This window comes from Leopardus geoffroyi, chromosome E1 (assembly GCF_018350155.1).
Source record: "Leopardus geoffroyi isolate Oge1 chromosome E1, O.geoffroyi_Oge1_pat1.0, whole genome shotgun sequence".
NCBI lineage: Eukaryota > Metazoa > Chordata > Mammalia > Carnivora > Felidae > Leopardus > Leopardus geoffroyi.
Window position 1 is genome coordinate 22,792,648 of NC_059330.1, and position 14,923 is coordinate 22,807,570.

The 14,923-nt window shown below is 42.5% G+C and overlaps 1 protein-coding gene across 1 annotated transcript; it reads right to left on the reverse strand.

The window, feature by feature from the left end:
• Positions 1–382: 382 nt before the first annotated feature.
• SLFN14 (schlafen family member 14) lies at positions 383–12,553 on the reverse strand. The gene is given in 9 exon segments (XM_045490035.1): positions 383–2,175; positions 2,177–2,517; positions 4,546–5,259; positions 7,913–8,041; positions 9,572–10,047; positions 10,299–10,527; positions 10,530–10,594; positions 10,596–10,995; positions 12,544–12,553. Coding segments are annotated over 9 exon segments (2,859 nt in total). The 3' UTR covers positions 383–1,680.
• Positions 12,554–14,923: the final 2,370 nt, after the last annotated feature.

A 14,923-nucleotide genomic window follows, 5' to 3' on the forward strand; every position in this document is an offset into this window, starting at 1 on the left:
TTATGCTGACAGCTACTTCTCTGGCACAGTTTATAATGACTTTGGCACTATCCTCAAAAAGTTTTTAAGCCAGAGAATGGCTGCAAAAGGAGAGACAAAATTTAGGTCAGGGGGATGGCGAACGTTTAATTTGAGGAGTTGGCCTTTTGAAAAAAAAATTTTTTTTTCAATGTTTATTTATTTTTGGGACAGAGAGAGACAGAGCATGAATGGGGGAGGGGCAGAGAGAGAGGGAGACACAGAATCGGAAACAGGCTCCAGGCTCTGAGCCATCAGCCCAGAGCCTGACGTGGGGCTCGAACTCCCGGACCGCGAGATCGTGACCTGGCTGAAGTCGGACGCTTAACCGACTGCGCCACCCAGGCGCCCCGAGGACTTGGCCTTTTGAACAAAGACTTGATCGACAAGCTAGGATTTCAGCAGGTAGAGGGGCAGACAAGACTTTGAAGGCAGAGAAGAGAAGCACAGCCAGAAGCCAGGAGTGGGTAGGGATGGCATGGGTGGTAGAGTTGCCATCCAGGCTGTTGATTAAAATTAACACCAAATCATAATGGAAGAGCTCAGGGATGTGCAAAGCCCTCTTACAGACAGACCATTTCCCAGGCCAGCAGCAGAGGATAAGCAGTTTTGAGCCTAGGTGAACATATGAACAGGTAGAGGATGAACATGAGCAATGTGTGTGTGTGTGTGTGTGTGTGTGTGTGTGTTGTGTGTGTTGTGAGGAATAAGGGGAGGGTTGGTGGTCAACCTGGAAACTTTGGAAACTAGGAGAGAAGAAAAATAAATTTGCTTTATTTTGTAAACCTGACCTGTCTGAGTCCTTGTGGTGGAAATATCCCTATTTTAGAGATGACTGCACTAGTCGAATATTGCCTAGACTCTTCACACATTTGAATGGGATCCCCATTGCTGCAAAGCTATGCTCATAATTTGGCTTCCAATGTTGCCATTGAATATATGGATTAGCAAAAGCATCTGGCCCACTTACTACTACAGTAGTCACTGTAAACTGACAGGGTGACATTTTCATGTGTGCGTTGGTCTTTTGTGAGCTTGACTGGCATCAAACCATCTCCAAGAGACCAATCCATGCTTAGTGCAAAGAGGAAATCAAGTTGTGGGCCCATGAAGCTCGAGACCCATAGCCAGTATGAGGTACTCAACAAGATGCTGCCCCTGAGATACCCAGTTAAAGTAAGTAGCCTGGGGGGCATCCTCCCTCCCACTCCCAAAATGGGTCAGCAAGGCTGGGCTGCCTTAGACGCCTTGGGAGAGGAGGTATAACAAAAGACACATTAGGAGAGGAAGTCAGGGTGTGTCATGGAAAGCCTTGAAAATTGGTTTGGCTTCTAGCCTGCAGGGCCTCCCTGCAGATACGTTCCCAGGGAATGCCACACAGTCAGTTCCCCATTTAAGGAGAACCGCTGGTCCCTGAAAGATGGACTGGATAGGAAAACCAGAGGCAGGGGACCAACCGTCAGTCTGCCATAAGTGTATAGGAGGAGGAAAAGGACAGTAACAGCACACAGAGTGAAAGGTCACTCCCAAGAGACATTTCTTGGCTCCACACGGTACTTACTGTGCCTTGACTTTCTCACTTGCAATATGTGAGAAGGAGTAGCTGCCACCTCCCCCAGAGAAGAGACTCTGCTCTTTCTGGCACCTGTATGAAAATAATTTTCAGAAAGCTGCCCTCTTTTCATAAAGCACGTAGAGGTGTTTAATGGCTCATGAGGCAAAGCGGAGCTCATGTGCTTCTTCTGACAGTGCACATTCTGGACTCAGCCCAAACACAATCTTCCTCTCCAGGCCTGAAAACTGTTGAATACTGTCTAAGATGATGTGACTGCCCCAAACACTGGAGGCCTGGCTGAACACAACCTTCGTTGCTCCAGGGGTTACAAATAATCCCACTGCTTTTAGCAGTGCAGGCTCATAGCGTCCTCTGTCCTCCCTTTTCCTGCACAGAATGGCTATGTCTTTGGGCAGGTAGTCACATTGGAACAGGTGGTGACACCTTTCCGCCACGCGTTTCACAATTTGTTCCATAGTGAGGCCAGTCTCTGTGTCATCCACCCCAGGCAGACCCTGGGCACACACTGCTTCCTTGTAGGCAGTTTCCCTGAACAATGGCAGTGTGTCTGGGGACCTGCCAGAGGGCAGATTTGCTCTGATCCCTCCTCATTTCTTCTTTCGTGACCGTTGCTATTTCCAGAGCACAGTGGATCCCATTGGTGATTGTTTTTCGAGGAAACTGAGCAGATGAAGGGGGGAGGCCATTAATATCTGCATGATGGACTTGGAAAGGGTCCAGAAAAATCCAGAGAATCCCATGATGAAGGTTTTCACTCCCAGCTCCCCTCACCTTTGGAAGGGTGATGCTCCAGGCTTTCAAGTACTAGTCTCCATATTTACTGCAGAAATTCTCAGTCTCATCCATCACTATGTGTTTAACCTCTAGGAACTCCCCTTGTAAGAAGGTTTTCCAAGTCACAACTCTGCAGGTGGTTTGTTGGCCAGAGGATGAAAGAGAGAATAGGTTTCAGGCATATATACAAAGGGAACACCATATGCATCACTATCTACATCGGAATTAGAGGCTAGTTCTCATCTGGAGACTGATTCATTGACTCAGTGGTGTCCTAAACACTACAAAACTACTCTACTTACAAGTTACCTGATAGAATACATAAATTGCAAACTCTACTCTTTGGGGTTATCTAATTAAATCTGCACATGAAAATTTTTGAAATGAACCCAGGTAGGAGATTTCATTTCTATTACTAGTCCATTTCTGCTGCTTGACAATCCCTAAAGACAGGCTCATTACATTGACAGGAAATCTCAAAAGCAATTTCCACTTGTTACTATCATTGCTTAACTTTCTTCCTTTTTAGAGCAGGCAAGCAGGTCCCTGGAGGCATACTTTTTATGTGCAAAAGAGGTATGGGCTAGGATTAATTCCTATCTAAAGCAAATCCTATTTCCCCACTTACTGGTAGTACAAAACCAAAGCCTTTTTAGATTTTGGTAAGGAAAACATCAGGAAGTTGCTGAGTTCCATGACATGTCAAGTAAGATAGAAAATCTACAGGGCTATGCCTCTCTGGGACTGCTACTCCGTTTACTTAGCTCAATTTTCCTTTGTAGTATGTTTTAGCGTGTAGAGGAGGAGGAACAAATTAGAGGAGGCAAGAAACAGCCAATTTCGTTATATAGATAGATATAGATATAGGTAATTTTTTCAAAGTAAACTTGGTTGTTTCTTTCCTCTAATTTAGATCCAAATAACATCATTCATTCCTATAGATTTCCTGATTTACATATGCAGTCCTTGGGGATTTAATCCCCCTATGCCTTGAATCACAGCTACTTACGTTCTTCTGTACCTGTTTCGACTGTGTAGACTTCTTGAAGTAAAGCACCGATTCTTAGCCCCCTCATATTAGGGGTTCAATAAATAACTTGTTGAATTTGCCTTTTGACTGGGATATTTTTAATCTTACCCATACAGCATAGCCCTTAGCACAGTTTACAAGATCCTCCATAATTCGGAATCTACTTCCTTTCTAACTTCATCACCTGCTACATACCTCTACTCCCTCCCTACTCCAGTAAGACCTACCATTCTGATTCTCTCATGTGCTTTTGCACTTGCTGTGTGCCCTTTGCCTAAAAAGCCCTCCACTTCTCCTACTGACTTCTTAAGAGTGTGCCAAAGGATCCTTCACCCAGGACTATTTGCTGGCCAACCTCCAACCTAAGTTAAAATAAGCATATCCTTATTATCATATTAATTATGCAACATTCAATTTGCTTATTTTTTTCTTATCTCCCTTATTGGATTTTTAGGGCCCCATCTTCAATATGTTTTTCCCTGGTAACAATAAATGTACACATTCCTAGCATATAAGTGGGGCCCCAAAATATTTATTGGGTACATAAGTAAACCAAACCAAAAATTAAAGTGAGTTTGCCCTCATTTGCTAGATTGTATAACAACCAATTTTTTTTTTTTTACTACACTGAAAGGTAAAGACTTAAATCAGAGGCAAATTTGCATGTTTTCTGCAGTTGTCGATTCAGAATAAGTCAAACAAATGAAAACAGTTTATAAACAAAATGAAATGGGTATTTAAATTCAAGTTCCTGTTAGGTATAATGTCTAATTAACTGAAATACTCTATGACTTTAAAGCATTAAATATCAAGCAAAATGTATACTTAAAACAAAACAGGCTTATTTCCACTTTTCTTAAAGTTAAGGCCAGAGATTGTAGGGAAAAAATGTTTCTAGTGAAAGAAATTTAAAGTGATATATATAGTTGGCTAATTTGTAATGAGATGTTTAAACCTGAGCATTACATAGTACCCATTTGTAGCTCAACTACCTGATCATTTGGAGATGTGTATAGGGTTTGGGCTCTCAGATTTATGCAGCTAAGGCCTCACAACATCTTAAACTAGAAACGCAGATTACTCTTGAGATACTGTCGAAAAGACTGACTAAATATGTTTATCATGTTGAGTCAGTGGCACTCTTACATCACATAATCCTTTAAGGAGTCACTTTCACAAACATAAAGGATCTCTTTTGGTTTGCAGTGCAACAAATGCTTAATTTTCTCCACGATCTTTATGGCTAGGGCTGTCTTCCTGGTTCCTGGAAAGCAGTGGATAAACAATTCTCGCGGCTCCTGAAGGCTTTCTGAAAGCAACTCACATTGCTCCTCTATGAGCAAGTTGAAAAATTCACAGCCCAGCTGGTCACTCAGAAGAGATCTGGAACACAGTGAGACTATGATAAAGGCCGGCAACAAGTCTTCCATTTCATCCTTGGCAGCAAGCCTGTAGGACTGGGGGTAGTGAACAGGGATTTCATTGGGGCTGCACTGTGTGCTGGACAGGTGCATCAACCTTGGGATAGCACACACTTTCCCTGTGTAACCACCAACGGTTCCCAGTTTCTGCTTTAACTGATGAACAGTGTTTCGGCCATATTCAAGCCCTCCAATCCAACTGGGGCGTATTAAGATTGTATGGAGTACCAGGGGACTGTTAACTGCTATTAGAAGAGCATCGCACAGGACATCCCGCTCTTTCCTTAAGCCAACATCACTGGCCCAGCTTCTAGAAAATATCACAATCCCCTGAGAACAAGGATATATCTGTGTCTTCATTAACTCCTTGAGTCCTTTATGATCTGAGAAGGGCTTCTTACAGAGGGATACCGGTTTAAACTGTATCTCTTCCTGTGTCACTGAAAATGCAAGAAATAGAAATTACAAACTAAAATTTACAAAAGCATATTGTAAGTATTCCTGCAACATCATAGGAAGAAATGAATCTAGCCATGGAACTATGGGTTTCCTTGTCTACAAAGAAAGCACCCCCTCTTTATTTTGATGTAGCCCAATAATTTATTTTTGCCTTGGTTTCCCTTGGCTCAGGAGACATATCTAGAAAGACCTGGTAATCACAATACTGGGTATTTACCCAAAGAATATGAAAACGCTAATTCAAAGGGATATAGGCACCCCTATGTTTATTATTGCAGCGTTACTTACAATAGCCAAACTATGGAAGCAGCCCAAATGTCCATTGATAGTTGAATGGATAAAGATGTGAGATATATATATATATATATATATATATATATATATATATATATATATGGAAATATATATACATATATATATATGGAAAAATATATATACACATGGAAATATATATGTATATGGATATATATATATGGAAATATACATATATATATGGAATATTTTTGACCATAGAATGAAATCTTGCCATTTGCAATGACATGGATGGATCTAGAGAGTATTATGCTAAGTGAAATAAGTCAGTTAAAGAAATAAAAATACATTTGATTTCACTCATATGTGGAATTTAATAAACAAAACAAATGAACAAAAGAGGGGAAAAGACACAAACCAAAAAACAGACTTTTAACTATAGAGAACAATCAGATGGTTATCCCAGGAGAGGTGGGTAGAGGCATGGATATGAAGGGGATTAAGAGTACACTTATCTTGGGGTGCCTGGGTGGCTCAGTCAGTTGAGCACGAACTTTGGCTCAGGTCATGATCTCACAGCTTGTGAGTTCGAGCTCCGCATTGAGCTCTGTGCTGGCAGCTCAGAGACTGGAGCCTGCTTTGGATTCTGTCTCTCTCTCTTGCCCTTCCCCCGCTTGCATTTTTTTAAAAAATGTGTTTTTTAAACATTAAAAAAAGAATACACTTATCTTTTTAAAAAAATTTTAACATTTATTGATTTTTTGAGAGACTGAGTGTGAGTGGGGAAGGGGCAGAGAGAGAGGGAGACACAGAATCTGAGGCAGGCTTCCGGCTGTCAGCACAGAGCCTGAGGCAGGGCTCGAACTCACAGACCATAAGATCATGACCTAAGCTGAAGTCCGATGCTTAACTGACTGAGCCACCCAGGTGCCCCAAGAGTACACTTATCTTGATGAGCACTGAGTAATATATGGAACTGCTGAATCACTGTATTGTACACCTGAAACTAATGTAACACTGTAATTAGCTACTCTGGAATTAAAATTTTAAATTAACTCAATAATTTTTAAAAAGAAAAAGCACCCCCTCTTCATAGGCCAGGACTACAAATTTCCTATTTCTGGCAGCTCTTGCGCAGGAGAAGGCAATAGGGAGGAGTCTTCATAGAATAGAATAGCCTCCTGGTACCTTCTCCTCAACCCCAAGTGGTCCACTACTGTTAGGAAGGCATTTCTTCCGGCTAAGGTGTGTGTGTGTGTGTGTGTGTGTGTGTGTGTGTGTGTGTGTGTACCTGGTGCTTTAGGGATCCAAGAACTTTCCTTCAGGACATTGATTCTTAACCTGTGGCAGTTTTGCCCCCGAGGGGACATTTGGCAATATCTGGAATATTTTTTGTCATAGCTGGAGAAGGTGCTACCGGCATCTAGTGAGTAGAGGGCAGAAATGCTGCAAAATATCCAACAAAATCACAGGGCAGCCCCCCTCAACAAAAATTATCGAGCTCGAATATCAATAGTGCCAAGATTGAGAAGCTCTGCCTTAGGAAGAGTCCAGGTGACCCATGGTTCACCTCTCTCTTTTATTTTAAAAATTTTTTTCACTGTTTATTTTTGAATGAGAGAGACAGAGAGTGAACAGCAGAAAGAGAAGGAGACACAGAATCCAAAGCAGGCTCCAGGCTCTGAGCAGTCAGCACAGAGCCTGACGGGGGGCTCGAACTTACAGACCGTGAGATCATGACCTGAGCCAAAGTCCGATGCTTAACCTATTAAGCCACCCAGGCACTCCAGTTCACCTCTTTCTGATTGGAAAGCCAGGGGCAGCTGTGGTATAGACTTAAAGAATTTAAGAGAATTCCTATATTTTCTCAAATTTGGAGAACAAAAGCCATACGTGACTGGAAGCCCCAAAGCACACAGAAATATAATGTGGATACAATAACTGAGAAACAAGAGTCCATTGTATATATTATTTCAGGACCATTATGTCTACATTTGACCTCCTTTAAGGACTAATTGCCTTGGACTAATTGCTACCAATTCCTCCCAAGTTATTATTTTTTGTAAACTCTATGTTCAATGTGGGGCTCAAACTCATGACCCCAAGATCAAGAGTTTCACGCTTTACCAACTGAGCCAGGCAGGCACTCCCCAACTTTATTATTATTATTGTTACTATTTTAACTTTAATTTAATTTTGTTTTTTTAGGGTTCATGTCCAGCGTGGAGCCCAATGCAGGACTTGAATTCACAACCCTGAATCAAGACCTAGGCTGAGGTCAAGAGTCAGATGCTTAACCAACTGAGCCACCCAGACGCGCCCCCATCCTCCAACTCAGTTTTAGAAAGCAAAGTTCCTTCAGCTACAATGAAGAAGGAATACCTGGAAACAGACATTGTTGTAGAGGTCTCTTAAATTCCAGGACTTTTTTCGGAGATGATGGGCTTCCTAGGGCTGATGGAGCTGGTGAACTCAGGTGAAAGCTGTAGTCAGTGGCCAGACTGGAAGTTGCTAAACAAACACACGGCAAGTTGTTTCAGATGAAAAAAGAAAACTCTTTTTCATTGCCCTTACTACTGTTGACGTGAGATGTGCAGCGTGCCTGAGCCACTCACGCTTTCTATGCCTCAAACAGTTCACATGTGTTAGGAAATGAAGACTGGGGACTCTTGGAGTGTCACACATCTTCTAAGTCACTGTGTGGCTCATTTGGGGCAAGTCATTTCCTCTCTCTCATGCGAACGTGAGCTGGTGGCCCCTAATGTTTCCTTCTAACTCTGATATTCTGATTCTGGGTCACCCCTAAAAGGAAAGGCTGCTGGTGGCTGATCAGAAAAAGGTTAGCACGGTATTTTTTTTTATTTTGTTATAGTTTGTTTAAACCCCCATTCAAGGTTTAGTTGGATCAGAAAGCGGCAGGATCTCTAGATTGGGGTGTGTGTCTATGAGAAAAGTAAACTCAAATAACTTTAGGACAGGAGAATGATTTAGCAAAATCACTCGAGTCTTGATCCCAGCTTCTCTTATCAAATTTGGAACATACTGACCATGAAGACAAACTGACCTGTAAGTCCTTTATGGATTGATTAGAAATCACCAGGGCTGATTCTGAGCCAAATTGTAAGGGAGGTGAAAACACTATGAGTCCTTCTTCCCCTCCCCCATCCCCTGCTCAGCATCTCCTTTTACATCGGTTTTTCCCCATTTGGTAGTGCCCCAAGCCCACTGGTTGAAGACATTAGCTCTTAATGTTACAGAAACCATTCAAATTTGCCAACAAGCTTCCCTTAAAGGAATTAGTGGAGGGGCACCTGGGTGGCTCAGTTGGTTGGGCAACCAACTTCGGCTCAGGTCATGATCAGCCGGCTGGTGGGTTCGAGCCCCACATCAGGCTCTGTGCTGACAGCTCAGAGCCTGGAGCCTGCTTTTGGATTCTATGTCTCCCTCTCTCTCTGCCCCTCCCCCACTCATGCTCTGTCTCTCTCTCTCTCTCAAGAATAAATAAATATTAAAAGAATTTTTTTTAAAAAAGAATTAGTGAAGTCATCCTTAAACAGTGTTTCTCCCAAATACTGACTTCAGAGTGACCCTGTTGATTAATGTTTTTGACTAGAAAACCAGCCTACAAAATTCTTTCAACAGGCAGTTACCGTGCATAAGGGAACTTTCACTAATTCATAGCTGATCGGATAAATTTCCAAAAGTGGACCAAAATCCAAGCATTTCTTGACCTCAAAGAGTTCATATTCTGGGTCTTTGGAGCTGAAAATATTTTTTTAGGATTGTATTTTTAAGTAATCTCCACACCCGCCGTGGGGCCCAAACTCACAAACCCAAGATCAAGAGTTACACACTCCACTGACTGAGCCAGCCAGGCACTCTGGAACTGAAAATATTTTCAAAAGAACGCTGTAATGGGAGAATATTTGTAAGCAAAATTGCTTTCTATCCTTCAACGAAATTACCTGACCAAATACCCAGGGAAGGCACAGAAGGTGTTCCTCCCTGGCTGACTAGATTATGACTTCTCTTCTGCTTTACCTGACTGAATATCCAGCATCATGGCTACCCAGTGCTCCGCCGTCAGCCTTGTGACAGAATTGTCCCTCATGATCCAGGAATCCGGGGCCTCTGTGAATACTACACAGCAGAAGGGCCCCATGTGAACCACACAGACATAGCCATACAGGACATCGTTTTGGTACACATTCAAGATTTTGGTTGTGAAATGCACCTTTGGCTTCTCACAGAAGAAGTGGAAGGTTGGCAATTTTTCTACACAGCTTTCTATGTCCTTTTTTAGTAAGTCAGGGTTCACTTTTTCTCTCTGACAGCCAAACATTTCTTTGCTCTTATCATCTACTCCAATAATTAGGTATCCCCCGAGGGTGTTGGCAAACGCAGAAACGTAATGAGGCAGCATTTCTTTAATCCGAGGGACAATCTTTCTGGTGGTGAACCTTTTAAGCTCCACACGTGTTGACTCAGTAACATTGAGTTTCTCCTTATACAGGAGCCTGTCCTTTTGTTTTTTTTATTTTTTTTTTAATTTTTTTTAATGTTTATTTATTTTTGAGAGAGAGAGACAGAGCATGAGCAGGGGAGGAACAGAGAGAGAAGGAGACAGACACAGAATCTGAAACAGGCTCCAGGCTCTGAGCTGTCAGCACAGAGCCCGACACGGGGCTCGAACTCACAAACCATGAGATCATGACCTGAGCCGAAGCCGGACGCTCAACCGACTGAGCCACCCTGGCGCCCTAGGAGCCTGTCCTTTTGAAACAGTTCTGAGGCAGACACCCTCCTATCTTCCTCTTCCTGAATGTATCCGTAAGGAACTTTCTGAGAACTCCACTCCTTCACCCTTGATCTTCCTCTTTGGGCTCTAGACTGCTTCTCTCTGAGAAGCTCCAAGGCACTGCTGGCACTCAGGTTGACAGTGGAAGTCACGGCTCTCTGGTAGAGATTGGAACGCAAGCTGCAAATCCTTAGGGGAGGCTGGAAACATCTGGGCTCCAGGACTTTACAAAAATCAGGAGATTGTACCCCTGCTGCATGTAGTCAACCTGAAGGAAGGAGCTTCTGAAAAGAAGTTTCCAGGTCCTGCCCCAGCCCATGGCATCGTTAACTGTAGGTTTTATCATCAATCTCTGCTTTGATCACACCCCCTCCAGAATTTAACAGCGCACAGGTAGCTTGGATGATTTTCGCATTCTCCGTTCTTTTCAGATAGCTACTGGCCATCTTCTTCCTTCTCTCTTCTCCAAAAGTCATCCTGCCCATGTGTACAACTGTCTTGGGATAGAGCATTTCCATGTCGGTCTGGACGCCATCCAGCCCAGCAGACTCTCTGTGCTCCAAACAATAACAGAAAGGGGTTCCAGGAAATAACTTGGACAGAAATGTGGTTTCTACATTAACAAGAATCCTGGAGATTACAATATTTTCTTTGAACTTACAGATTACTGGAGATACATTTTAACATTGGAAACACTCTTTGATATTACTATTTTCTAACAACATTGCAAGCTCCCAAGCCTTTCCAGCATGTACAGGTATAGGTAAAGATGAATGCTTAATATTTTGCCATAACAGAAAGATTCCATTGCTGAAACTGTTAGTCGTTTTTCATTTAAAGTCAGGAAGCAACAACAGTGAGCCCAGAGATAAAGGGCACGGATTGGCACAGGAGCCAAAGCAAGTTATACAGAATATACAGAGGCAGAAGTTGAGCCAAAAGTTGCTCCTATTTATAATTCAAAGGGAAAGGAAGGCAATAGAGAACTAAGGGGGAATAGTTCTGGGGTATATGTGATGTGGTCTTATAAAAACAAACATAAAAGTTGGTGTTCTTTATGCACTATTTTATACATTTAAAACATTTTACTCCTGGAAGAATGTCTATTGATACCAAATGCAGAAACCGTTATAGCTTCTCAAACCTTCTTCTAAAAATACGTTTCTTCATACACAGTGTGAAGTAGGAGCAGGAGTTTTCTTTCTCTTTTAAATAGTTCTACCCTGTGCTGGGGGAGCCTCCAAGGCTCAGAAGAAAATGTGAGCCTTTGGAACATAGTCCTTAAACTATGGACGATTTCCCTTTTTGCTTCACGGACCAGAGAGCAGCCATCCAATTTGAACTCAGGGCTCTGAAGCAAATGTTTCACAAATGGCCTTGTTAGCTCTTATTAATTGCAAAACAAAATATTTACTAACCCAAATCAAAATTTTTCCTCTAGGAGAAGAGAACCATTTCTTCTGTGTGATCTCCTCCAAGTAGAGGCCATATGGGTGTTGTTTATGCCCAGCAAGAGGGGAAAAAAGCAGGCATCCGCAGGATGGGTACCCTCCTCTGCCATTTGTTTGCTCTTGGCTGCCTTCTCACTTCCTCCAGGCAAACCAGAATCAGCCTGATGAATTATTTTTTTTTTCATATGTGAGCATCTTCTGTAGGTAAATGTAAACGTATGGCTCTTAGAGAAATTTCTGTTCATATAATAGAATCACAGAAGTGTTGGAAGGAACTTTAAAAATCTTCCAGTCCAACCATTTATCTGATTCCTAAGTCTTCTCTATAATATTCTCGACTCCCAACAAATCTTTTCAGCAACTGCTTGAACACCTCCAGCAACAGGAACTCACTACCTCTCAAATTAGTCCCTTCTGTTTTCTGACAGCTCTGTTAGAAACGGCTTCCTGATTTTCAGTTATAATTTGTCTCCCTATAATTTCCACCTGCTGGGACCCACAAAACAAATCTAATTGCTTTTGAACTAGCAAGCCTATACTCTCGTGATTGCGAAGTCTCACTGCTATTACTTGGATGCTGATAACAACTATGAAAGACAATGTTTTCTGAGATTCTAGCTCCATATGAACATCCTTTGTACATTTCCCCAAATTTCTCACCTCCAATTTATTTAAGATGTGTTTATTCACTAAGTATTTCATTTTATCAACAGAGGTACTTAGGGCACAACCTTTGTACACACTACACACAAACTGACAAATACCAGTGTCCATCTACTCTCGGTTCATTCATAGAGATGGTTCAAAGACTATGGAGAACATAGTGACCGAGAGCAACAGTGCTGGCTGTCCCTCACCACTGACTGACCCTAGCTAAGTCTCCTAACTTTTCACTCATTCTCTCATTCAATCAGCTATTGTTTGAGCATCTGAGATGTTGAAATCCTTGCTCTGGCCCTTTCTAGCTTTGAGACCTTAGTTATGCTAACCAAAGCCTCAGATTCCTTCTGTGTAAATTAGAGATAATAATAGTGTCTTCTTTGTACAATTCTTGTGAGAATGAAATGTAGCCTGGGGCTACATGTCACAATAAAAACTGCTATTTAGTGATTGGCTTCTTTGGGCCAGATATGCAACTCTGATGGTCTCAAATTGTCCTTATGACAACTTGTAAGACATGCATTATTTTCATCATCTTATAAATGAAGAAACTGAATTCAGGGAAGTAAAGCTCAAGGCTACACACCTAGTAAGTAACAGAGCTGGGATCTGAACCCCTGTCTCTTGCAAAACTCATTTACTATCATTCTGCCATGCAGCCTTACTGTTAGCCAGAATAAGATACACGTCCTGCTCACAATCTAGAGAGGAAAAACATGTATTAACTCATTGCAATTCAACAGATATAATAACATCAGTTGAGCACTTTACCTGCTATGCATTCTCTGTGTGCTCATTCAACTCTTATAACAGCTTGCAAATACAGTCACATGCGTGACCATTATACCCTAGTGCCACTCTGGAGAGCTAATAACATATGAACAGTGTGCTCTGGGTGTTCTGAGGAGTGACAGTAACTATGCTCGTGAGTATAAGATTTCATAAATGAGATGGTACATGAGTTGCAACCTGCAAGTAAGAATGCACCAGGTTGAGGGGCACCTGGGTGGCTCAATCAGTTGTGTCCAACCCTTGATTTGGGCTCAGGTCACAATCTCACAGTTTGTGGGATCGAGCCCCACGTCGGGCTCTGTGCTCACAGCAAGAAGCCTGCTTAGGATTCTCTCTCTGTACCTCTCTTTCTGCCCCTCCCCTACTCGTGCACTGTCTCTCAAAATGAATAAACATTAAAAAAAAAAGAATGCACCAGGTTGAGAGGGAGAGATGGGGAAGGAAAGGGAAACCAGGTAGAAGAATAGCACACGAAAAGACCCATTATCTTCACTGTCTAACGTCCCCTGTCCTGAAACTACAATGGAAATCCTTAATAGGTCTGGTACAGAGACACTCCATTTCTCTTCATTCTTCCCTTTTATTTCTCGAACTTTAATCTAAAATGGAACCAGAGGGGGGCACCTGGGTGGCTCAGTCGGTTAAGTGTCTGACTTTGGCTCAGGTCATGATCTCACAGTTCATGAGTTCAGGCCTCACATCTGGCTTTCTGCTGTCAGCACGGAGTCTGCTGTGGAGGCCACTTCACAGTCTCTGTCTCCCTCTCTCTGCCCCTCCCCTGTTCTCTCTTTCTCTAAAAAATTAATAAACATACATATAAATAAATAAATAAATAAATAAATAAATAAATAAAATAAAATAAAATAAAATGGAACCAGAGGAGAGAAAATGAAATCTCACACAAGGGCCCTCAGGAAAATAAAAAGACCGAGAGACTCATTTCTCATAAATGCCTGATTTACAGAAAACTGATACTTGATATATTTTTGAGAGAGAGAGAGAGAGACAGAGACTGTGTGTACAGGGGCACACATGTGCAAACAGGGGAGAGGCAGAGGGAGAGGGAGGTAGAGAATCCCAAGCAGGCTCCATGCTCAGCCCCACACTGGGCTCGATCTCCTAAGTCATGGGATCATGACCTGAGCCCAATTCAAGAGTCAAGGCACTCAACATATTGAGCCACCCAGGTATCCCTGGAATTTTCTTAAATGATAGTGAGTTGGTCAGGGGTTAAGTTTTACTTATGGTTCCCGGAGGCACAAACAAGAAATAACCCAGGTCAGATTGGTCTTGCAAAGGAAGCTGAATTGAAGTTTGTTTGTATGACCAGACTGGTTGGTCTGGTCTGGTTTGCGTGGTGAATTTTCAAATCTGGCCTCCCTTTGTTTTTTATTTTTTTATTTTTTTTTTTAATTTTTTTTCAACGTTTATTCATTTTTGGGACAGAGAGAGACAGAGCATGAACGGGGGAGGGGCAGAGAGAGAGGGAGACACAGAATCGGAAACAGGCTCCAGGCTCTGAGCCATCAGCCCAGAGCCTGACGCGGGGCTCGAACTCCCGGACCGCGAGATCGTGACCTGGCTGAAGTCGGACGCCTAACCGACTGCGCCACCCAGGCGCCCCCCTTTGTTTTTTATTTTAACAGACTCTAAACTCAGCTCTCTCCTCCTTACATTCCCTACCCAAATATG